General features: G+C 44.2%; 1 protein-coding gene across 1 annotated transcript in view; it reads left to right on the top strand.

The window, feature by feature from the left end:
• PAPPA (pappalysin 1) overlaps positions 1-26,562 on the top strand; it is a 611,319-nt gene that overhangs the window by 71,467 nt on the left and 513,290 nt on the right. Inside the window, exon 2 of the mRNA XM_029613956.1 lies at positions 13,406-14,474. Coding sequence (XP_029469816.1) covers positions 13,406-14,474 — 1,069 coding nt within the window. The remainder of the gene's footprint in view (positions 1-13,405; positions 14,475-26,562) is intronic.

Genomic DNA, 26,562 nt, shown 5'->3' with positions numbered 1-26,562 from the left:
TATCTTTCTGCCTGACATAAAACCACTGCATCTGACCCAAGCAAAGGCCCCGCCGCACCTCTGGTGATTCTTCCCTCCTTCTCCAGCTGCTGTGAATGTGGGGATATCGTAACCCAGATCTGTCTGGTTACATTCTTTCCTCCCTGATAGATACAAGTTTTCCATAGGTTCCTATATAGAATAATATCTGCTCTCTGAAGCATTCCACTCACACCGTACTAAATGACTGAAGCAGGGAAAGGGGAAATAAAAGTCCCCCAGCAGTTAGCAGCCTGCTCTTGGGCCCCCCCTGACAGAGGCTTTGATTGTTGACCTAAATTCCCTTTTCAGAACTGAGCCCCCCTCACCTCGGCTTCTGTTCTTCAGCAGAGCAGACCCTTTACAGGCTGACTGAGAAAGAATGTATTTGTACGTTGTTTGGGGGGGGGAGGGGTTTAGACTTCACTCTCCTCTCCGTCACAATTTATGTAATGTCTCAAATTATAACACTCTCCAAATCTTTCTCTCTCTAAAAAAAAAAAAAGAAAGAAAAGAAAAACTAATTGGCATGGAAAAGTGAAAAAAAAAAACAAAAAAAAAAACCCATGAGGCCTTTGACAGCACCATGGTAAGCAGCAGACTGTGGTGTGGGCTAGAAAGTTCAAAGGTGGCTGAAGGAGGTCTTAAGCTGTCACTAATGAGCCGAAGATGGATTACAGCATATTATTATAAAACAAAGTCTCTGGTTGAGTTATTCTTACCCAGATGAACACCACATCATATGGAAAGAAGCACAGCTGAACATACACTTCCAGTAGTGCAGTCAGTACCTTATGTGTTGGAGAAAATAACATTCCCTGCTGCACTTTAAGATGAATTTATTTGTTGTTTTTTAATTATTAAGGGCACCCCGGCCTCCACAGGAGCTGAGTTGTCCAGTCAGAGTCTTCTGCAGTGCTACACATCAGCACAATGATGGGAAAGGCTTAATAATGCTGTGCCATTCATCACCTTTTAAAGCATCCCTGTGTTTTTGCCTTGAGAATTCACCCACCTTTTCAATGTCTAGCTTGGGTATTTGCAGGGGCCGTCTTTTGAAAACATGAACGTAAGCCAAATTTTTCTCCAGGGCTAGAGTGCACTGTAAAGACTCTCAGCAGGGGTTGTGCTGGCTCTGCAGGACCCCCAGCTCTGGCTCTGGCTAGTCTAAATAGCAGGCAGGGCTGTCCTTAGAGGGTGGCAAACAGAGGTGACAGCCTTGAGGCCTGCAGTTTGGGGGGGCCCCGCTCTGCCTTGGTGGCCATATTCTCAATACTATAAATTCAGTGTCCCAGGGCCCTGCTACTGATAATTCACCCTGGGCCTCACACCCTCCTGAGGTCAGCCCTATTTAGCAGGGAATGGATCTTCAGTGTGTACGTCCATTGGCCAAGTCACATATGGAACCTTTTCCTAGGCACCGTTAAAAAAAGCGATTTTGAATTAAACTAGATTTGAACTTTTATGATCGTTTGGTTTCATAAGGAAATAAAGGAACCTGATAGCTATCAACCACCAGTTATTGGCTGCTGTAATGTTGGAGCTCCAGTTTCCCAGGGAAACATTAACCTCAGCACTATGGTTTTATTGAGGATTTCAAGGAACATACAGTGTCTGGGCTCTTTTACGAAAAACAATCTCAAACTCTCCCTCTTTCATGCTCAGAAGTATCGTGTAAGCTTCAAGCTGGTCTTGAAAAGGTTTTGAACTGAGTGTGCCCTACAGATGTACAGTATAAACATATTACCTTCCTAACCCTGGGATCTCTCTTCCAAAAGAAACAGGAAAAGGGGGAGCAGAGAGCCCCTAGCAAAATAAGAGCGTGCAGAAAAAAGGCCTGTTTCAAAACGTTCAGCTTTTCCTATCTGGAACTTTTTTTTTTTAAGAGAGAAAATACAGTAAGCGTTCATGTAACCTCTGCTCTGTTGACACTAGAGCACATTGCTAATGAGTGATTGTTAACAGATGCCTGTTGTACAACTTGGTCAAGATTAAGGAAGAAGAAAGAATTGTTCGCAATGCTGGGGTGCAGGCCACCCTAGCTTTTAATATATTAGCCTAGAGGTAGGCAATTCTAGTCCTTGAGTACCATATACAGGTTTGGTTTTTCAGGATATCCACAATGAATATGTATGAGATATATTAGCATACAATGGAGGTATCACATGCAAATATATCTCATGCATATTCATTGTGGATATCCTGAAAACCAGACCTGTCTGCGGCACTCAAGGACGGGAGTTGCTTACCCTTGTATTAGCCTGTTAATATTAATCAAATTTGGGATGCTCTAACACAGGCTGCGATGTTTAGCTCTGCTTTGTATTGGTGGAAGGGTGCAAGGAAGGCACGTGTGTATGTGTTGTGGCAGAGAAGAAGGGGGGAAATGTGGGTGGGTTTGTACTACCAGTCTCTTCCTTTCTCTAATGCCTTTTAGCTATAATATTTTTATGTACTATTCTACCATGTTTTTACAATGAAGTTTTCTTTCCTTTTTGTTTTTATTCTTCTTGCCATATAACATGCATAAATTGTGCAATGAGGTACATGTCAATTTAGCAGAGCTAAGCTGTACTATATGCTGGTGTGCAAGAAATTACAGATTTAAAAAGAAATGCTAGTCTCTGCCTCTGAATTCAGTACATTTATTAAGACCTATTAAATCATATTTAGTATTTCAAAATGTGTCTTTTTCAGACGTAGCATTTCAAATTGTTGAAATCCAGTGTAAAGTGCATTTCTTAATAGTGCATATGATGTGTAGCACATGGCACTGAATTAAAGATAGAAACTGGATGTGCTTCATTTGACTGTCATGTCCCTCTCTACTGACTACACATGTACATCTGCTGATGGGATCTATATGACCTTGAAAGTTCATTATAACCCCTTTATATGTTGACTTAATAAAAGGTAACATAACCTATGAAGATCCAGGCTTTCTGCAGGACTGATATAGCAATCAAAGTGCTGCAGTTTAGAGACTTTATCTAGAGAGTGATGAAGAGACTGTAGTAGTCTCTCAAGTTTACATCTTTACTTATTTGTTAGCCTAATAAAGGTCTCAACTACTAAATTACTTAGTGGTTCTCTACTGATTAAATTGTGCTCCCATTGTACTTTATTTCTTTTGACCTGGCAGTTTACGTCTGCTCCTGTGGGTCTCCAGCTCAGTGAGAATCAGGGCTGGGATCTGACACCATTAAAAACTTGTATAGAAATGGGAAAAAAGGTTAATATCTGGAAAGCTATGTATACTATTACTTATAGTATGAGAAATAAAGGCCTGGATATAGAGGCAGTCATGGAAAGAGCTGATTTACATGTTGTGACTGACATAGAGATGTGGTACAAGGGAAAACCATGACTAGGATGTAATTGTACAGGGCTACAATCTATTCAGGAAAGACTGGGTAGGAAGGAAGGGAGGAGGCATGCACTATACATAACAAATAATATTAAAGCAACAGAACTGCAGGCTTATGAGGTAAGGAGGAGGCACTGTGGGTTAATCTATTTATATTGGTGTAATATAAATACCTCTATCAGACAGAAGAAATGGATAGAGATTTAATGGAGGATATTCACAAAATTGCTATGAAAGGGGATGTGCTATTGGTAGGGGATTTCAGCTACCTGATGTTGATTGGGACATCCCAGCTGTGGTGTCTTCTAGAAGCAGGGAGATCCTGGATTCTTTGCAAAGAGAACCGTTCTGTCAACTGGTAATGGAGCCCACATGGAAAGGGGGGGGGAGGGGTGCTTACCAACAGGGACAGTATTTATGATATTGGAGTGGATGACTGCCTAGGATCCAGTGATCACCGGAAGGCGTGGTTCAGTACTAGAGCATAAGAGATGAAAATTAATTCAAATGTGAGGGTCATAGATTTCAGGAAAACTAACTTTGTTAAAATGGGGGAGTATCTCAAGGAGTTGTTAGCTGGATGGGAAAATCTAGAGGAAGTAGAAGAGAACTGGGCAAAACTAAAAGGAGATATTATAAAGACAAGTAACCTTTTTGTTAGGAGAGAAGTGCAAGAGGAAATGGAGGCCATTATGGTTTCTAAAGAAGTAGCTGAAAAGGTAAGGGAAAAAAGGTTACTGTTCATAAACTACATGAGATTGCAGAAAGAGGAAGACAGACAATATCCGGAAAAGCAAAGTGAAGTTGGGAAACTACTCAAGACTTCAAAAATTAAAATGGTAAAAAAAAGGTAAATACAGTAAAATGGGAGTATCTGAACTTTTTTTGATATTTTAATAATAGAAGGAAGTATAAAAGTTGCATTGTGAGAATTAGAAATGAAAGAGAAGATGAGGAATATGTAGAGGCTGATGAGGAAAAAGCGAAATGAACAAATATTTCTGTCCACTGTTCACTGTGGAAGGGTCAGAAGCAGTAGCACATAACATGAACAAAAATAAGATTGGAAGCAAAGTAAACCTCAACTGATTTTCAGAAAATTGTGTTCATGAGCATCTAACTAAACTTAAAGTTGATAAAATGATGGGGCTGGACGGGATACATCCAGGATAACAAGGGAATTTAGCAGCTTTTCCTTCTGACCTTTCCAATGCTTTTTTTAGAGTTGGGTAGTTACAGTTGACTGGAGAAGGGCAGATGTGATTCATATTAAAAATGGAAGTCTGGAGGAGGCTGGGAACTACAGGCCCATTAGTCTGATCTCTGTGGTGAGCAAATTAATGGAACTGCTGTTAAAGCAGAGTATAGTGCAGTTTCTGGAATCCAATGGATTGCAAGATCTGAGATGGCATGGTTTAACCAGAGGTAGATCTTGTCATATAAATCTGATCAGTTTCTTTGTTTGCATGACCAGAGAGTTGGATTAAAGGAAAGCACAAATGGATTTCAGTAATGTCTTTGACATGGTTCTTTCAAGGCCACTTATAAATACATAGAGCATAGGGGTGTGCATTCGTTTTGAACTTAAATGGAAAACGCAACTTATTTTTTTTTTTTAACTTAAAAAAAAGATGAGGCGTAAACGATCGGATTTCCAACTTATTCAACATAGCTATGTTGAATACGTTGGAAATCGCGATTGTTGATCTAAATAAAAATTTAAACCCCTCACCCTCCTTAATCCCCCCCCCAAGACTTACCAAAGCTGGCCAAAAGTTCCGTGAGGGTTCCGGGAGCGGACGCGTGGGGAATCACGTGACGTCCACGTCACGTCGGAGTGACGCGGCGTCACGTGATTCCCGTCGGGTTCGCTCCCGGAACCCTCGTTGGGCCCAAAAGGCACTTTTGGCCAGCTTGGGGGGGTCAGGAGGCCCCCCCAAGTTGGCCAAAAGTTCCTTTTGAGCCCAACGAGGGTTCCGGGAGCGAACCCGACGGGAATCACGTGACGCCGCGTCACTCCGACGTGGCGCCGACGTCACGTGATTCCCCTCGGGTTCGCTCCCGGAACCCTCACTGGGCCCAAAAGGCACTTTTGGCCAGCTTGGGGGGGGTCAGGAGGCCTCCAACCAGTGCATAATATAACTCAGTTCTCCAAGTGTAAGAACAACACACAGTCACTTGGATGTGATAAAATCTATATTTACAAGGTTCTACTTCAGCTAAATACAGAATACAAATGTTCATTTCAAATAAACCATTGTACAAACTTTAAAAATTACACTTGGAAAAAATAGATAATTTTTTCAAGATAAATTAGTTCAGTTTATATTTTATGAAAGTTCTTTTGGATTATAGCCGATGTCATGGATCTGCTTAGAATAGAAGATGCACTTCGCATCCTGGATAGTAGAATGGTAGGAATTCAACAAAGCGTGATACTTCATTAGATCATCGCTTGAGCAATATTTACGTCATTGGCATTCCTTCTGACGCAATTGAGATTTGAGGGATCTGACTTCAGGGGTCAGCCATGGGTGGAACCTCTTTGTAGCTTTACACTTCACTACTAAGGGGGCAACACTATCAAGTGAGTCTATCGACAAGGAGGGCCAGCTACAAATACCTTCATCAATATTAGTTGGGCAAAAAGACTCAAATTTAGAACTCTCTACATCTCAACTTTACTACTAATGCCAGTCTCAGTACTTGCATTGGGACTGTTTCTGTACCTTTCTGCCACATCTTCTTGGTCTCTGATTGCATCACTTGGTACTTAAGGATCTTAGCTTTCTCCTTACGATCCACAGAATGGTTGCTGGGTACTGACACCTTATCAGCAATGCCATTCTTGTGTTTTTCTCCTTCACCACAATATCTGGATTTCACAGATCAATCTTCCTGTCAGTGGTAACAGGAATGTACTAGGCTATCACAACTTCTTTATTCTCTTCTCTTCTGTTATGGTTGTGTTCCCAGCAATTTTTTTGGTACATTAATGTTATAATATATTACAATAATACTTAGTAAATACAGGTATACAGGCCTTCTGACATCAGCATGTCATAACCAAAATGTAGTCCCAATGAATCATTTCTCTGGGCCATTACTGGACTGGTCTGTGATGGAAACCTGCTGACCAGACACAGTTATGATCCCTTTTCACTGAGCTGATTTGTGTTGAACTACAATGGTCAGTCAGAGCCACTATGGGTCTGACTCATGACCAAGGGATTTGCATCCAGGTTACAATTATTTTTTAATCATTTAAAATAAATAAAGCAAAATATGGGGTTTTATATCAGAGTGGTAATAAAGCCAGGATCTGGCATGGCCTTGCTACTTTTATATGCCCCAGCGACTTCTCAGTGATCTCATCAGTTCTAGAAAACTTTGCTGTTTAAAGGAAAATCTTGCTTCCTTGCTCAGGCAAGGCTTTAAAACTTTAGATCTGGCATGTGACACCAGGTATGCGAGAGAATCACCTTGGAAAAAAACGGAATAATGTACTTAATAAGTTGTTATGCTGGAAACTCTATAAAAGCTGTCTCACATGATGGCCTTTTGGGCCCAACGAGGGTTCCGGGAGCGAACCCGAGGGGAATCACGTGACGTCGGTGCCACGTTGGAGTGACGCGGCGTCACGTGATTCCCCGCGGGTCCGCTCCCGGAACCCTCGTTGGGCCCAAAAAGCACTTTTGGCCAGCTTAGGGGGGTCAGGAGGCCCCCCCAAGCTGGCCAAAAGTTCCTTTTGAGCCCAACGAGGGGTCCCGGAGCGAACCCGAGGGGAATCACGTGACACCGCGTCACTCCGACGTGACGCCGACGTCACGTGCTCCTTGCAAAGGAGTTCAGGAATGGCGTCCTGACCCCGCTGGACCACCAGGGAGTTTTTGGTAAGTCTTGGGGGGGGGAGATTAAGGCGGGTGAGGGGTTTAAATTTTTATTTGCACATATGGACATAGACTCAACTTATGGAATTCTCCATATGTCCATATTGACCGCAAATGGGACCCCCTTTCGACTTATGGACTTATGAACTTAAACTTTTGGTCTGCACATCCCTAATAGAGCACCCTTGATATGGGAGCTAGAGGGACCGTCTGGGTTAGAAATTAGCCGAGTGCGTAGTGACAAAGGGTAGTGGTAAATTAAATGGAGTTCACTCCAACAAGGGGGGGGGGGGGTTATTAGTGGTATGCCTCAGAGATTGGTCCTTGGACCAATTCTTTACAACATTTTTGTGAGCGACATAGCAGAAGAATTACTGGGAAAGGTTTGTCTTTTTGCCAATGACACCAAAATCTGCAACAGGGTAGACAACCAGGGTGATATGGGAAACATGAGGATCTAGCAAAGCTCAAGGAATGGTCTATGGTCTGGCAGCTATGATTTAATGCTAAAAATGCAGAGTAATGCATTTAGGATGCAAAACCCAAGGGAAAAGTACAGCATTGGAGGTGAAATTCTTCTAAGCATGAAAGAGTGGGATCTGGGGTCATCGTATCTGATGATGTTAAGGTGGCCAAAGAGGTGGATAAAGTGATGGCAAGAGCCAGAAAGATGCTTGGCTGTACAGGGAGAGGAATGGTCGGCAGAAAAAAGGAGGAGGTATTGTCCCTGCATAGGTCTCTGGTAAGATCTCATTTGGAATACTGTGTACAATTCTGGAGACTTCACATTCAAAAAGATATAAACTGGATGGAGGCAGCCTAGAAGGTGGCTACTAAAATGGTCAGTGGTCTTCGTACTAAAGCATATGGGAATAAACTTAAAGATCTAAACATCTAGACCTTAGAGGCAAGGTGAGATAAAGAAGATATGATATAGAGATTGATTGTAAATATCTCCATGCACAGAAGGTGAGCCTCTTTCATTGGAAATGAGGTTCTAGAATAAAGGGTCATGGGATGAGGGTGAAAGGAGTCAGACTCAGGAGTAATGTTAGGAAATATTTCTTTAGAGAGGATAGTGGGTGCAAGAAATGGCCTCCCAGCAGAGGTGGTGGTGACAAAAACTGTATCTGAATTCAAGAAAACATGGGATAAATACTGGGGATTTCTCTGAGGGAGTGATGGAAATTGTAAAGATAAATGGCAGACTAGATATAGCATATGCTCTTTTTCTTCCATCTATTCATACCTGAAAAGCACCTGCAGATTTTGCCACTAGGTGAGGCTGTGTGAAAATTGCCTCTTCACTTTCTCTAAGCACTACCATTTTGGACAGAGCCACTAAATATACTCGGTAAATTATCTGGGTGTTTCTCTGAAAAGGGTATCAGACTCCAAGCACTCTAGAACATATTAGTTATGGCTTCCAAAAGGAATCATTTATCTTTCAAATAACGTTTATGGAAAACCTAAAATCAAATTTATTTCCCATAGAACTCCTCTACTTTCCCAAAAGTATTTTATTCACACTTATCTTAAAACCCAAAGTTCTGCAGCGGCCATTCACCTTCATCAGGGTGGAAATCCAAGAAACACACTTCTTCACATATCCCAAATCTACCAATCTCAAACTTCTAAATTCTTATTTTCTGCTATAAATCATTTGCATTGTCAGTTTTCAATGCATTTGCCCTATGTATGCATCCTGTATTAGGAATTGGAACATTTCTGCCACGCAGATAGGCGCATGTTTTAGCTGTCTTCCGCAACATAGTGTTTTTCCATGGAAGCAAGTCACACAGGCATTGTTCCCCCAACACATTCTTGAGGTCAATATTCAAAGCCATTAGATGGATAACTCACAAGTTATCCATCTAACTCCAAGTTATCCATTTAAATATTTAGTCTTGAATATTGACCTCCTTGTGTCTTAAAACAAAACAAGCTGCTGAAACATCACAGCTGAAGCAGAGATTCTATATTCCGTGTACTTCGTGCAATATTTCCCTTGGTAATAGGCTCTTCTGGTGAAAATTGATCTTAATTTCTGTTAGATGCGTCTCCAGCAGTTCAGACATATAACTAATGTGTTTGGAAGGTATGTGATGCTAGAAACCATAGAGGTCGATTTTAAAAGGATCGAGCATCCATGTGCACGTGGTTCCTGGCGCGTGCACATGGACGTGCCAAGTTTTATAACATGCGCGCGTGCACATGCACGCCAGATTTTAAAATCCGCATGGGCATGTATGGGCGGCGCACGCAGGAGGGATGAATTTTAGTAAATTATGCGCGGCGATGCAATCGGGCCTCAGCTCCCTCCCAGTCAGCTCCAATTAAGGAGCGGACTGGGAGGGAACTTTCCTATCCCTAACCCTACCCTTCCTACCTCTTACCCTCTCCTCCCCGACCCCTAACCTAACCCTAACTATCCCCATTTTTTTTTTGTTTTTTTACTTGCTGCTCTGTCGGAGCAGAAACAATTTCTGCACGCCAGTCAGCTGCCAATGCACACTTCCAAGGGACAGCAGCTAATGGTGCTGTCCCGGCCCACCCCCGTCCCACCCCTTCTGACAGGCCTGGCACTTGTGCATGTATTGGGTTTATGCACGTGACCAGGCCTTTTGTAAAGTGTGCATGGTGCGAGCAAAGCCCGTTCTCACACGTAAACCCTGAAATTTACGCACGTGGGCCTTTGAAAATTTACCTGATAGGCATTGGGACTGTCAAATACATAGTGTTCTCTTGCCTGCATGCAAAATAAAGCAGGAAAATGTTCACTGAATATAAAAATTTGTTTAATCAAATGTTCTACAAGAAAATGCTAGGAAAGTCTCTCCATTTATACATACAGCAGTTCACAGATTAGAACATTTGTGTACTACTGCCTGATGACAAACAGCAACACAGCACCATGTATTTACTAAACAGAGATTACACAATACCATCATTCATCATAGTGTCATATAAAGTTTAGCAATTAGGAATATAAAGAAATTTGGAAACATGGATCTAGATTAATCCAAAAAGTTATAAATATAGCTAAAATAGTGCCCGTGATAAAAAAGGGTGTGTGGTTAGGCTAATTTTCCACAAGCTGCAATAAATTTTCATGCCATTGGGGGAGAGAACAAGAGAGAAAGCGAGAGGGAGAGCCTCTGTAACTTTACTATTTATACCACTGTAAGAGGGAACACTTTTAACTCAGGGTGGGTAGGTTTTGGAGTGCAGTTTTACATACACAGTCAGAGGTATGAACAGCAAAGTTGACATTACTGAAGATTTTCTGTCATTTGGAGCAATGAAAACTAAAAGAGCAGTTGATTTGTACAATGTACTCTCTACCTAGCTTGACTGAAGCTAGGTAGAGAGTACATCAAGCTAGGTAGAGAGTACATTGCACAAAGGCCCTAATGATAAATGACAAAAGAGCTAATTTAGCTAAGCTTGCTAGCTTCTATTTGGCTGTTTTTTTCAATCCATAATCTTGGAAATCTCTCACAAGTTTCTGCCACTATTCTGTCTCTCTGGGAAAAAGTTTACAGGTCTCACCACTAAGGTTTATCAGATAGGGAGGTCCATCTTGTTCCTCCAAACTTGGTTGTCTCTGGCCAAGGTTCCTCTTGCCATGTCACTTTACTTTCCTTATTCTGTAGTCCTCTTCAATTACCAGTTCTTCCAGTCACTTCTGCTTGTCTAGTCTTCTTTTTCAATTGATGGTTGGGATTCTGGTTGATTGGAGCTCCACCACAGAAACATCTTTTTCTTTTCTTTTTTTTCTTCCTGCAACTTTATGCCTCAATGCTTGGTCTCCCATAAGTGATCTCTGGCTAGTCATCATCTATTGCTCTGGCTAGCCTGGTTTGTCGATCTGTTTTGTCTGTTTTTTCTTTAAGATATGTAGATGTCATCACATCTCAAAGGCACTAGATAATTTGTAATGAATTTTATGAGAATCTCTACATTATGAAGGGCATATTTTATGTTGTAGTTATCTTTTTGTTCTGTAGAGAAAGGCATTTGAAATCTTATAGCTTCTTTCTCAAAATTTGATTGGATTTCACGAGGATCTCCTTGACATAGCCCAAGCCCAATGATATCTAATGAGGGCAATATAGATGGAGATAGTCATAAAGTTTTTATTATTCTGTTAGCAACTGGATTAGGGAATAATTTTCCTCACCATAGTAAATTATGCTTATTGTCTGGGTAGGTAAAAGTTTTCACTTGCTTGGACAGTATTTCAAAGAAAATCTGATTTCTAGGTATAGAGCTTTAAAGATGTCAGCTGGCAATAACAGTGGTTGATTTGGAGTTAGTGAGATGAGCATTCAGCCTTTTCATAGCTGTTACTCAACTAATGTATGAGAATGAAATAGAGTAGCCATCTGCACTATATTTAGAAGGATGGCTTCTTATACATGGTTACAGATTTCATATGAGCTGTCAGCTGTTGAATTTAGCAGACCTCAGCATCAATACTAAGCTGGTTGAGTGAAGTCCATCTTTCTTCAGGTGTTGAATAGGCTGCTCCTCCACCAGTTGGTCAGCCATTTGTAGTTCTCCACATTCTATTTTTTGAGCAAGCACCTTGTTTTTACTTATGGACAAGTGACTTAGATTCTGGATGTAGATGTACAATTTCCCATCTTGGTTGAAAAAAATATGCCCAATTTTCTTCCACTTTATTATGAAAATATGAATCCATTCAATGCATTATAATGGAGCTTAATGTCACACTTCTCTTCCTTCTATACATAGGGTTGCAAACAAGCTTCATTTCAGCTGGTCAGGCTGATCCAGTCCTGGTTTTATCACACTGCATGTATGGAGCTGTAGTTCTGCTTGTCTTAGGGAAATCAGAATTGCAAGTCCATGATTTTGTTTGTATTATGAACTAATGAATGTATTGTGTTTAATTGTATTTATGTTCTCTTGTAAATCATTGTGTATAATGTTTGTGTGAGGCAGACAACAGATTTTAAAATAAATAAATACAATTCTCTGGGAAATAAATTTGACCCAGATCAGCCTGACCAGCAGAAACAGAGCTAGACATTTGGTAACCCTAGTCCCAGTTCAGAAGAGCACCTGAAAGTTGGCTACCCTTAGAAGAAAGCATAGCTTTGTAGAAGCATTTAAATAAATAGATAAAATAACAAAGGATCTATGTGAAGTTTCCTGTATTTCTACTTATTTGCAATGAATGAATTTGTGATATGTGTATGAAAGTACTTTTGAGTGTATGATACCGGAAAGTCTTTGCATGATGTTTGAGGAGCCATGACTGCAGATTTGCCTTCTTATACTGCACCTAGTGATATTTACACAAGTATCATTCACAGAATAGATTGCATTATATAAAATAGCTTAGTAACTATTTTTAGTCCAATGTGACCTTGGTACATTCTGTAAATTACAGAAGTGAAATCAAATTTGAGCTCTCAATACATAATTTATGAACAACATGGATGCAAGCACTATGGAAAGTCTCATCATTGTGAATGACCATAGCAGCCATTTTTAAGTGGGCAGCTCAGTAATTCATTATGTCTTGCCTTATATGAAATATAAGAACCACCCTCTAAAGTTAGCAGTATATGTTTCCAGAGCATTTAAAAGCAAACTACTTTTGGCCTTTACTATAGTAGGAAAGTCCCAAATTACAACTTTTGACAAATGTTAGCTCTTAGAGAGGAGGTTGGACCTATTTGTCACAGCTATAAACTGTGAGTCTGGGGAATTTCTGAGACTGATGTATTCAGGCCCATCAACTGATAATTGACTTTCTGTGTAATCATAGGTAAACCATTGATTTCACTAAACTTCTAGTTACTGAACTACAATAATAGTCATAGCTGTTTTTTTTCCTTTTTTCACTTTCCCATTTAGAAATTTATAAAGATCAGACATTAAAACTGGTGGCCAGAATATACACTCCAAACATGGATGTGTGCTTGTTAGGATGAAATATGCTCAGAAATCCAATAGTACTGTACATCTCCTAAGGTAGTTCCTAATCTTCAGATAGTTTAATTCTGCTGATCTATATTAATACTCTGATATTTTTAACTTAAATATGTTCTTTCATTCTTATTTATACATTATTTCTTTTTTTGGGGGCACATAGGACTATATGACAAATGTTCTTACACCTCCCGTGACCGAGGATGGGTCCTGGGGATTCAGACCGTGAGTGACCAGGGGAATAGAGACCCCCGCTATTTCTTCTCTTTGAAGACGGATCGTGCTCGAAAAGTGACCACAATTACTGCTCATCGCAGCTACCTCCCCAACCAGTGGGTACATCTGGTTGCCACTTATGATGGGCGCCTGATGAAACTTTATGTGAATGGTGCCCAGGTAGCGATAAGTGGGGAACAAGTTGGTGGCATCTTCAGTCCATTGACCAGGAAGTGCAAGGTCCTTATGATTGGTGGGAATGCCATGAATCAAAACTACCGGGGTTACATAAAACACTTCAGTCTCTGGCGAATGGCCCGTTCTCAGAAAGAGATAGCAGTCGACATGGAACAGGCATTTGATAGACTGGATGGTCCTCTACCTCAACTTGTACTTCAGGAGAGCTTTGAGAATGTGAAAAACACCTGGTCCCCCATGAAAGATGGCAATAACCCTGAAACTGAGAACAGCTACCAACATGATTTCTTGCTGGACACTAGTCTTGAACCCCCTGTATGTGGACAGACCATTTGTGATAATTTAGAGGTGATTGCAAGCTACAATAAATTTCCAACATTCCGACAACTCAAGGTAGTTCGATATCGAGTTGTGAACTTGTATGATGATAGCCAACAGCACCCAACGGTAAGCCACCAGCAAATTGAAATTCAACATGCGCATCTGATTGAGGCTTTCAGCCATTACAACATTACCTGGGAACTGGAAGAGCTTGTGGTGAAGAACTCTTCTCTGCGTCAGCGGCTTATCTTGGCTAACTGCGATAACAGCAAGATTGGAGATGACAGTTGTGACCCAGAGTGCAATCACACCTTGACCGGCTTTGATGGTGGGGACTGTCGACATTTGCGGCAATGGTCTTCTACCAAGAAGAAGCAGAATGGTGTGTGTGACATGGATTATAATTATGAGCGATACAACTTTGATGGTGGGGACTGCTGTAATCCCAATATTACTGATGTCACCAAGACATGTTTTGACCCAGATTCTCTACACAGGTAGGCACCAAACCTGACCTTTTAATGCAGAGCAGACTGTTTGCAGAACTGCCAACTTTTAGTCACCTGAAATGTAACTGTGAGCATTTCTTATGTTGTTTCTAACTAAATTACTCCTGAAAAATCAATTTCAGTATAATTCTTAAGTCATTTTATTGAACATTTCACTTGTTAGAGACTAACAGTTTGAGGTTTCAAGGGGTGATCTCTGAAAATCAAGGAGGATAAAGGAGATTATTTTAAAGGCAAAATTAAGAGGAGCCATACCTATCAATATTTTGGGTAAGATATGCACTTAAATTGTTTTTTTACATGAAATATTTTAAGATTCCATTTCATACCATTTTGCCGTCCTGACTTTTACTTCAAATTTACTTTTTAGCTCAAATAGGCATATTTTATTCATTTTTAAAATGTGGACAGACATTGCTGAGGGATTCTTACCTGTTTAGTTTTATCTATAGAAATTCATAGTAAAAGCTAGAATTGCACAAACCCTGCAACACAGCAGGAGTCTTAATATATTCCCTGTAAGGACTAATGTACTTGCCTAAACACATTCCTTAACCTGTTAAGTACAGCTCAGAGGCCCCTCGACTGCATATACACGCCACCTCTGCAGAGATCCCCAATCTATACGTCAGTATGCAAATGTTCCATATTTCTCTGAAATGAAAAAAGTACCCCAGCAGCCCAAAAGTGCATAGTACTTGGGTGCCAAGAAAATTTGGAAGCAAATAGACTGCAGATTTGTTTTACTTAGCATCATTAGCAAGGAGAACCTTTAAACATTACAATTAAGCCCCAAAGAAGGGATCGAGTTACCATGACTGGTATTGGAATATCATCATTCTGGGCTCTTATTTCCCCTATTTATCAAGTCCTGTAACAGGCAGCCAAGCCTTAGCAAATCAGACATTTTACATAACATTACGTTAGACAAAAATATTGTGTGGGAAAGGATAAACGAGGTGCTGTGTGTTCTGAACATTTTGGCTGATTGTCATCCGACACCTGCCATTTTCCCATTCAGTTTGTTTTTGCTTATACTTCTCATATATTAAGCCCCGATGCCTCTGCTAGAGAGACCAAGTTCCACTAAAAATACACAGAGCGCCATACACTGTAAAACCTTACTAGACTGTCACCACAGTTTATGCCCTTGTAAATTTGCATCCAGTCATGTTTTCTTTTTTTCCTTCATTAAGAAAGTTGTGCAAACTCTTGAATATGCTGGCTATGAGTCTATATCCACACTAGTTGTTCTTTCATAAAGCCCTAAACATGAATGTAGATAAACTTCAATGACTGGGAGAGCTATTGGAAATAGTTGGACTAGCCTCCTAATGCAATTATACAGTTACAGTACTAAGTTCCATGTATAATGGACAACCTTGATACAGTGGTTTATGCAGTTCATAGGTGGTAATTCTAGGAATGCTGGGTAGCAGCCTCACACCACCACCAATTTGAAGCACAGTACTACTGGTCTTTATGGTATGGAGGTCAAAATTGTTACAGCACTCCTGTTTCAATTTATATTGTCCTCAGAGGGGGCCCACAAAAATATCACTTGCTGCAGACAGTTTTAAAAGCTATTTACCCATTTATTAGCCAGGCTGAAAATTGCCTCCTTTGAAGTATAGGCATAGAAACTTAGAAATGTAACAGCAGAAAAAGACCATATAGCCTATCTAGTCTACCCATTCACCCAACTAATTTAGCTTTACTGTCCCTAGAAACACAGAAACATGGGAAACATGATGGCAGAAAAAGACCGTATGGCAGTCTGCCCATTCACCCAATTAATTAAGCTTTAAAAAGTAAATTCCCATCATTTCCTTAGAGATTCTCTGCATTTATCCTATGCTTTCTTGAATTCAGACTCTGTTTTTGTCTCTGCCACCTCCACTGGGAAGCTGTTCCATGCATTCACCACCCTCTTTATAAAGAAATATTTCCTAAGATTTTGCCAAGTCTATCTCATTTCACCCTCATTGCATAACACTTCATTTTAGAGCCTTCTTTCTGTTGAAAGAGGCTCACTTCCTGTGCATGGAAACCTTTGAGATATTTAAATGTTTCTATCATATCTCCCCTATCTCGTCTTTCTTCTAGGGTATATGTCTAGATGTTTAAATCTATCTCCGTATGCTTTAGATCGAAGACCACACTGACTATTTTAGTAGCCACCCTCAGGACTGACTCCGTCCTGTCCTACTGAATATACAGTCTCCAGAATTGTGGTAAAATCATGATGCCTTGAATCTTGCAATCCATTGGATTCCACAAATTGACTTATCCTCTGTTTTAGTATTCCCTCAGAAATCCTCTGTGTTTATCTCTTGCTTTCTTGAATTCAGATATTGTTCTTCTCTCCACCGCCTACACGGGAAGGCTATTCTATGCATCCATTACCCTCTACATAAAACCATATTTCCTTCGATTACTCCTGAGTCTACCCCCTTTCACCCTCATCCCATGACCCCTCATTCTAGAGCTTCTTTTCTGTTGAAAGAAGCTCCCCTCCTGTGCATGGGAATCTTTCCCCTACGTCACCTTTCCTCTGGGATATGCATGTTCAGATGTTTAAGTCTGTCTCCATCTGCTTTAGAATGAAGACCACTGATTATTTTAGTAGCTAAGGGTGTCATTTATCAAAATGTGATAAGGCGTTTTCACATGCGATAGGCCTTTAATGCATGCGATCGCACCATATCATATGGTGCGATGCAAATTCAGAAAATAGGAGGAGTTAGCCTGTATCACACAGCCGTGATGTAAGGTTTAATCACCATTTGCAATGTTTCCCATAAGTGAATTGACAGGTCCAGAGCCTTGGGGGCAGGGGAGGGGGAGAGAGAGAGAGAAAAAGAGAGAACACCTGCCATAACATCATGGCCCATAGGTAGGTGTTTGTATCCCTAGGGTAGGCCCACCTCGTAACTCGAGGTGGGGTTTAGGTAAGAGTGTAGGGGGTTAGGGGCCACTTTGACATTCTACGTGACACCTACGGACAGAACATTGGTCTCTTGTGAAGATTTGCTGGCCTTCGGAGTGAGGAAACTCACTCCAAGATGAGATTTGGGCAATGTTCTCTCAACCTAGCTTGATGAGAGAACATTGCCCAAATCTCATCTTGGAGTGAGTTTCCTCACTCCAAAGGCCAGCAAATCTTCACAAGAGACCACTGTTCTGTTCGTAGGTGTCACGTAGAATGTCAAAGTGGCCCCTAACCCCCTACACTCTTACCTAAACCCCACCTCGAGTTACTAGGTGGGCCTACCATAGGGTTACAAATACCTACCTATGGGCCATGATATTATGGCCAGTCTCTCTCTCTCTCTCTCTCTCTCTCTCTCTCTCTCTCTCTCTCTCTCTCTCTCTCTCTCTCTCCCCCCCCCCCCCCCCCGTCCCCTGGTGGCTGAATGATGGAAATACAACAGGTCCATGCTAACTTAGCTTTTCACACAGGTAATTAGTGATAAATGCTATATTAGCATAAAACACACCCCTTTTGCTATTGCATGCAGTACTTACCACATTTTGATAAATCCACCCCTAAGATTGAATGCCGATTTGTATCCTTTCGAAGTTGTGGACTCCAGAATTGTATACACTATTCTAAATGAGATCTCACCAGAGATTTATACAGAGGCAATATCATCTCCTTTTGTTCTGCTGACCACTCCTCTCCCTATGTGGCCAAGCATCTTTTTGGCTTTTGCCATCAGCTTATCCACTTGTTTGGTCACCTTAAGAGCATCAGATATGATCACTACTAGATCTTGCTCTTCTTTCGCACTTAGAATAATTTTACCCCACACTGTACCTCTCCCTTAGGGACTCTGCATGACTCTATAATTTTTACTATTAAATCTTAGCTGCCAGGCTCTAGACCATTCCTTGAGCTTCACTATATCCCTCCTCATGTTTATCACACCTTCCTGGCTGTCTATTCTGTTGCACATTTTGGTATTATATGCAAAAAGACAGATCTTTCCTTACTTTCCTTTTATAATGTCACTTACAAAAATGTTGAAAAGCTAAATGTATGTGCAAGGTTTTAAATCATGTGTGCTTTTAGCTGCAATAAATAAATAAATGTGTTTGGGGGGAGGGTTGTTGGGTCTGGGGAGGAAAACATTTGATTTTCAAAAGCACGTGCGTCATTTTGTCGCTGAATGGTTGCCCACACAAATAAGAAGCAATTTTAGCACATTGCCTTTATAAGGTAAGTTACCCAGGTACTTTCCCTTTGAAAATTGTCTACAATGTATGAGTGCTAAAAGCACCTACATACATTGGCAAAACTGAGGGCTATTCAGTATTGTCTCCTATATGTCATTATCAGGTTTAACTATGATCTGTCTGGGAAATCTTGTGAAAAAAAAACATTTTTGAAACATACTATTAAGCAATGTGTATAAAATATGAGAACATTTATAATCTTCAGTCAAAATTCAATATTGCTGGCTAGTAATTTTTTTCAAAATATGAACTTTGAATACAATATTATAAAATCATAAAAATCATTAGATTAAAAGTCTGTCAGATTGAAACAAAATGTTGTGGTCTTGTATCAGAGACATGGTGTGTTTACTGTTTAATACATGTTAAAAGCAAGTTTGCTTACCGTAAACGGTGTTTCTGTAGATAGTAGGATGAATTAGCCATGCTGTCTGAGACGTCCCTTTGGGTGGCCTTGAGGCAGAGCTTTTGTAGCTGTTGCAGAGCTTTTCTCTGTGCTATTTCATGTTCTTCCCGTGCAGTTCAGCTCCCTCTACCTCCTCAGTCTGTAATATAGCATAGAAGATTGTGAATGCAGATCTCCCCCCGTCACCTGTCTTCTCTGTGTCAGGCAGGTACGCATGGCTAATTCATCCTGCTATCTACGGAAACACCGTTTATGGTAAGCAAACTTTCTTTTTCGCATCAATAGCAGAGTTGAATTAGCCATGCTGTCTGTGAGTCCCCAGCTCCTGGGTTGTGCCTCGCTTGGCACGTGGGCACCTGCCCATAATATAGGATCCCACTGCGAGCCCAACCTAGCTTACCGTGAACAGCTTTGAGGGGTTTTCTCGCAGAAAGGAAACATCGCAGTTCGCAGTGCCGCCTCCACCATCTGCTGGTCCAGACAGTAATGGGCAGTGAAGGTGTGCAACGATGACCACATGATGGCTTTGCAGATGTCCACTAGTGGCACATTGTGTAGGTGAGCGACTGATGCAGCTGTCACTCTGACTTGATGCACTTTAACTCTAGTCGAAAGCGAGTGGGAGCGCTTGGAGTAACAGAATCATGTGCATTGTGAAATCCAGCTGGTGATGGTGTGCTTCACCACTAGGAGACCCAGTGCATTTGGGTTGAAGGAAACAAAAAGTTGTGAAGCCCTGTGGTCGACTTGGGTCCTACGTTTGTAGTAGGCTAGTATTCTTTTGCAGTCCAGGATATGCAGCAAGCGTTCTCTGGCATTGGCGTATGGCTTTGGGAAGAAGGTGGGAAGAGTAATGGTTTGATTGAGGTGGAACATCGAGACCACCTTGGTAAGAACAACGGGTGAGTACAGAGGGTCACTTTATATGGTGGAACTGTAAGTAGGGAGGATAATGGACCAGCGCCTATAACTCACTGACTCTCCTGGCTGACGTCGGAGCCACTAAAAACACCACCTTCCAGGTCAAGTACTTGATGTGAGGATTGTTCATGGGCTAAAATGGGGGTAGCATTAATTGTTCAAGAACCAAGTTCAAGTTCCAGGGCACTGAGGGTTTTGCCACCAGGGCTGGAGGTGCAGGAGGCCCCTCATGAAGTGGGAGATCAATGAGTGCAATGAGATCGGCTGGTCATTGAACAGGCAGTGACAGACTGCTATCGCGCTGACATGTACTCTCACCAAAGCCGTCTCCAGACCCGATTGGTAGAGAGTGAGTAGGTAGTCCAGTAGGGCTTCGGGAGAGCAGGCCAAGAGGTTTATCTGGCGTTGCTGGCACCAGGCAGAGTACCTCTTCCATTTCAGATGATAGTTTCTCCGCGTGGACTGTTTGCCTGAGGATATGAGGATGTTTTGGACTTCATAGGTTACCCCCTTCTCCATTAATAGTATCCTTTCAATCTCCAGGCTGTAAGATGCATAAAGGACTGCATCAGGCTTCATAGGGCTCCCTCTTCCTGCAAGAGGAGGTCCAAGTTGTGAGGTAGGGGAATCATTGGAGCCATCAATAGTCGGACGAGGTAAGCATACCATGGTTGTCATGGCCAGGCTGGGGCAATCAGGATCATGTCGGCGACATCCTCCATGCATTTCTGCGCCTTGCGGGACAGCAGTAGGATGGGAAGGTAGGTGTAGAAGAAACCTCCCTGTCCATGGGATGAGGAACGCATCCTGCACCGATCTGAGGGGGGTGGAAACAGGGATCAGAATCTGCATACCTTTTTGTTGCATTCTGTCATGAAGAGATCCATGATTGGAGCCCCCCACTGGGCAAAAACTTGATCTGCTACCCTCTGATTCAATGACCACTTATGTGGGTGGAACATTCAGTTTAGGCGATCTGCACAAGCATTCGTTGTCCCCAGGAGGTAGGTGGCCTACAGGCTGATGGAGCGGTGAGCAGCCCACTCCAGAATGGCTACCGCCTCCTTGCAGAGCTTCCAAAAACCGGACCCTCCTTCATTGTTGATATAGAACATGGCCACTTAATTGTCTGTGTGGACCATGACTACCTTCCCTTAAACTTAATCCACGAAGGTGAGCAAGGCATTCTGGATTGCCCGAAGCTCCAAGATGTTTATTTGCTGAGTCTTTTCCGATGGCAGCCATAGGCTCCGCATCTGCAGATGGCCGATGTGGACTCCCCATCCCTTCTGTGAAGCGTCCATGGTTTGGATGACTTCATGGAAAGGAGGCTGGAACAACATGCCTGTCGTGAGTGTTCGTGGGCCCAGCCACCAAGCTATGTCCTTGTGCATGGAGCGAGTCAGGCAGACTGAGTGCAACAGTGGTTGCCAATACTGAGTCCACTGCGCCTTTAGTCCCCACTGCAAGTGGAACATGTGAAGCCTGGTGAGAGGAACCACATAGATAGATGCCACCATGTGGTCGAGAAGGGTGAGGATTTGGAGAGCCAATGTTCTGCAGGTGGCCCACAACCACTTGGCTAGTGTTCTTAGAACATCCGTGTGATCGGTGGGCAAGAACACCCTCTGGGACAGCGTGTCGATCCTTGCTCCAATAAGCTGCAGGACCTGGGTAGACTGGACACTGGATTTCTCATAGTTCATTACTAGGCCCAGACTCTGCAGGCACTCTATTGATTCTTGTAGGTGTAGACTCAGTGTTGTGTTGTTTGGGGCTATGAACAGCCAATCATCTAGGTATGGGAAGAGTGGATTCCCTTCTGATGAAGATGGGCCACCACCACTACTAGCCATTTGGTGAAGACCCTGGAGGCAGATGGCAGTCCAAAAGGGAGCACTTTGTACTGGTAGTGTTAGCCACTGGACTGGAAGCACAGGTATCATGATGAGGAGCGGTGCATGGGAATGTAGGAATAAGTGTCCTTGAGATCCAGCAAACACATCCAGTCATTGGGCTGCAGGAAAGGTAGGATCGTCTTCAAGAATGTCATCTTGAACTTCTTCTTGAGGAGGAATTTGTTTAGTTTGTGAAAGTCTAAGATGGGGCAAAGGCCTCCCAATCTGTTGGGGATGAGGAAGTATGGGGAATAGAAGCCTTGTCCTCCTTGGCACGGTAGAATCACCTGGATGGCCTGCTGGGTGAGCAGTGAAGAGAGCTTGTCCCAAATGATCCATGATGCTGGGGGGATCCTGGGGGAGACCACTTGAAATTGAGTCGGTAACCTTTACAAAAGATGTCCAAGACCCAGTGGTCGGAGGTGATCGCGGACCAGGTGGGAAAGAACTGTGCTACCCTGCCGCCAATTGGCATTGATGGTGGTGGCCCCGTATGAATCAAAAACTTTGTGGAAACTTGAGGGTGGGAGTGGACGGTTGACATTGCTGGAGTTGGCCCCTCACTCTGCCCCGCTGTTGGGCCTGCTGAGGTGATTGGCGCGGCAACTGGAAAGCTGGCTCCCTGTACAGCTGGTACGAGTGGAACAGTCGCCTCTGAAAGCTGGGCTTATTGTACGCCAAGTAGTAGCATTTCGCATTGGTGGAAGGCTCTGTTGGGGAGGTTAGTGATAGGACTGCCACATTCTTCTCTTTTAGTAAGGAGACAGTTTTGCGCAGCTTGTCCCCGAACAGGTTGTCACCCTTGCAAGGAAAACCCGTCAGTTTCTTGTGTATGTCCTCCCTGATTGCACTGGCTCTCAGCCATCCAGGCGATAGGCTACTATGGCTGAGGTGAATGCTCTCGAAGAGGTTTTGAAGGATTCTGTTGTGTCCGTCGGTTCCCGACGCCCTCTCTCCGCCCTCCTCACCTCTTTGGCGCCTCCCTCTTCGCCCACGGGAAGATTGGCTGCCGCGATGTTCCTCTGCCGAGGTCCTCCGGCATCCCCAGACCGGCTCCACGCTGATAACCGCCATGATTCCTGAAGGCCTAGGGGCACGCGCACGGCACGACCCCGACTGAAGTCCCGGCAGTGGCGCGAACCTTGGTGGCGTCCCCCGAAGATGACGTCACCTGTGATGGATATTTAAGGTCTTAGAATTTGCTAACACATCAAGTTAGCAAGGGCTTTGCTACCTAAGCTACTCTGCCTCCTCAGAATAACTAGGGGTACCCACTCCTCGGGGGCCTCGCTCTCTTACTTTGTAGATTGCAGTCTGGAACCGGTACTTGCTCCTCGAGGGCTCATGTTCCCGGACTTCTTCAAATTCACTTCTGCCTGGAAGACAGCACTGCCTACTACATCTGTGAGTTACCATCACTCTCTCAGAACTTTCCCTGGAACCAGGTACTCACTCCTCGAGGGCCTATACATTCCAGCTCCTGGGCTTCTATGAGACATTGAGTGAGTCTTACCATCAGGTTTGGTACATGAACTCTGCTTACCCTGCCTACTCACTATATTTCAGTTTCTCTACAGCTCAGCCTCCAGGGATCGCTGTTCCAGCTTCTGAGGGACTACAGCCCAGCTGGGCATTCCAGCTCACTACTGCCACATCTGGTGGTTCAGTATACTGTCTAATAAAAGAACTAGTGTGGGTCTTTCTCCATACTCTGAACCTGACCGGTGGTCCCTCTTGGGGTCTTCCTTGGGGGCATGGTCATCTGCCACTGGTCCAAGGATCCACCCACAACTCTCCTAAATACCACAGATTGCTAACTCCTATCTGATTGCTCCTCCCATCAGATAGCGGTTTCAGTTCAGATTGCTAACTCCTCATGGAGAACACATCAGATTGCTAACTCCTCAACAGACTGTTAACTCCAAACTGAACAGACTCATAGAGGTAGTGTATGGTCGTCGGGCTCCAGGGAGGCAAAAAGCCCTGAGAGAACTGTCAAGATCTGGGAGATGCTCTGTTCCACTAGGGCTCTTTTGCTGGGAGCTGGAGTGGGCTATGAATGTTTCCCGGATCCTTTGGGAGGGGGGTCCATGAAGGACCTGGGATGGTGGCCAGTAGGATGTCTGAATCCGGGCCATGTGGTTGGTGTGGACGAGGGGGGACCACCAGTGGAAGGTGGGGGCTCAAGTGCGTGCATCGAGTATCGGTACGTCGATTGCCCAACACTTGCGTGGGCTGGTCATGCATTGGTTTCGGTGTCTGGGTCCGGTCGATGCATTTGGACTCCTGCGTCAGTTTCTGCATTGCATCAGGCAGACGGCGGCCTTGCTCCTGTGTTTCTGATGCGAGGCTGGACTACTGGACCGAGTCAGCTTGCCTGGGGGACCACGGTCTTTGGCCACGGGGGTCTTGACCCACTTGGCCTTACCTTGAGGCCCCAGGGAGGAGGCCCGTTTCTTCTTTTTCAGCCGGGCTGTGCTGGGCCCTGGCAAGGAATGGGTATCCAATGGCAAGGCATTGGAGTCTCATAGTTCTTCCGGAGTCAGGCCATTTTTTCTGCACATTGTCGCTGGACCCAGGGGAGAGAGGCTCCGCGTGTGATCGGCAGCACGGAAGAGACAAACTGAGGAGGTAGAGGGCGCTGAACTGCACGGGAAGATGCAAGCAATCGCACAGAACAAAGCTCTGTAACAGCTACAAAATGTTGCGCGCTCCGTCCACGCTTGGCCTGCGCATGGGCCTGCTCACCTCGCTAGCTCCTCTGCAGGTCATGGGTCGGCCTCCCCAGTGGCAGCTGCAAGCTCCTCCAGGCCTCGGCGTCCCATGGCGGTGGTTGCCAGGTCTTCCACTGCGCACCAGGCCTCACACCGGAGTTCTGCGTCCTCAGTTGCGTTGGCCACACCCCTACGTGCACGCGGACCGCCCGGCCTCTTGAAGGGCCAGGTCTCTTGAAGGGCCAGGTCCTAGCTCTGCGACACACCCTGATGGAACGTACTACATAAGGAAGTTACTTCCTGCATTTCCTTGCCTTGGCAATCGGGTCGGCACTGTATGTGTACTAGTTTGCCTCCACGTTCATAGTCTTGTTCCAGTCTTGTTCCAGCATCCTACTGTTCCAGCGTCCTCCTGTTCCAGACTTGACCAGTGTCCTCCTGTTCCAGCATTCTTCTGTTCCAGCATCTGTCTGCCCTGTCTCCCCAGGTAGTACCTTTGGACTGTCTCTCTGTTACTGAAATCTGCCTGCTCCATTGACCATTCTGCTCGCTGCTGTATCTTGACCTCTGCCTGCCTTGTGACATCATCTGACTTCTGGAACCTGACCCCTGCTTCGTTGACTACTCTCGGACTGATTCCTGGTATCTGACCCCTGCTTTGGCTGACACTCCCTGGACTGATCCTTGGAACCTGACCCCGGCTGCCATTGACCATGTCTCTTGATTCTGGCTTTGTCCCTTGCCTTGTCATCGCTTACACTGTACTGGCCTTCCCTGATCCTCCAGGCCTACAGCCTAGTGACTGACCGTGCTCCCTTGCTGCTCATCTGCACACCTCTTTACTACCTTTCCGGGAGACCCTGCGAGGCCCACCTAAGTCCAAGCGGCCCGGGTCCCTATGGGCTCCACCCGGGGGGACCGTGGGCTTCCAGTGGTGAAGCTTATCCTAGCCTCTGTCTCCTCCTGTGCCCCACCCCTGGGGACAGGTGCTTCCTGGTCCTTACCAGGGAGCCGTTCTACACTGCTCCAGGACAAGGGTCCACCTCCGAGCGAAACAGGTTGCCAAGGCCATGGACTCGGCGGGGTCTCCCGCCTCCAGGGCCCTACCGGGTTTGACCACAACAAAGAACATCACCAAGCTTTGGAATCGTTAGCCCCTTCGGTGGAAGAGCTTCATTCTCAGCTGCAAGATACAGCTCTGGCCAATCCTGTGGGCCTATTGGCCTCTATGCTACCCAAAGCATCGTTGGCGCTCCCTGCACCACCTCAATACAAAGGGGACCCATGCTCCTTACTTGGCTTCCTCAACCAGTGCTTCATGCAATTTGCACTGCAAATCTCCTTGTTCCTGAGGGAAACCACTAAAGTGACCTTCATACTTTCCCACCTAGAGGGGAAGGCTCTTGCATGGGCCTCTCCAGTGTGGGATCGCTCCGATCCCATGCTTTCCAAGTTATCCGAGTTTGTTGCTCTCTTCAAGCAGACCTTCAGAGATCCAGGCTGCCAAGCGCTAGCCAGCCATAATGTACTCCACCTCCGTCAAGTGTCACGGACCCCCTCAGAGTATACGGTGGAATTCAGGACCCTGGCTACCAAGTTCGGGTAGCAAGAAGATTGTCTGCAAGCCATTTTCCTAGATGGTCTTTCCAGCGCTCTCAAAGATGAACTCTCCATCCGTGAGACTCCCACATCTCTAGATGACCTGATTTCCCTCACCGGAAAGATTGACCATTGACTCCGGCAATGGTGCCTAGAAGTAAAGGCCTCTCGCTCTCCTTCTCCATGCCCCACGTGTGTCCAGAGTCCTCCAGCCAAGACTCCATCACCACCACCTCCTCCCGTGGTGGAACCCATGGAGGTGAACTGTGGGCGACTGTCTCCAACCGAACATCTTCATC

The sequence above is a fragment of the Rhinatrema bivittatum genome, chromosome 8 (genome assembly GCF_901001135.1).
Source record: "Rhinatrema bivittatum chromosome 8, aRhiBiv1.1, whole genome shotgun sequence".
NCBI classification, from domain to species: Eukaryota; Metazoa; Chordata; class Amphibia; order Gymnophiona; family Rhinatrematidae; genus Rhinatrema; species Rhinatrema bivittatum.
This window is presented reverse-complemented; position numbering and strand designations above follow the sequence as displayed.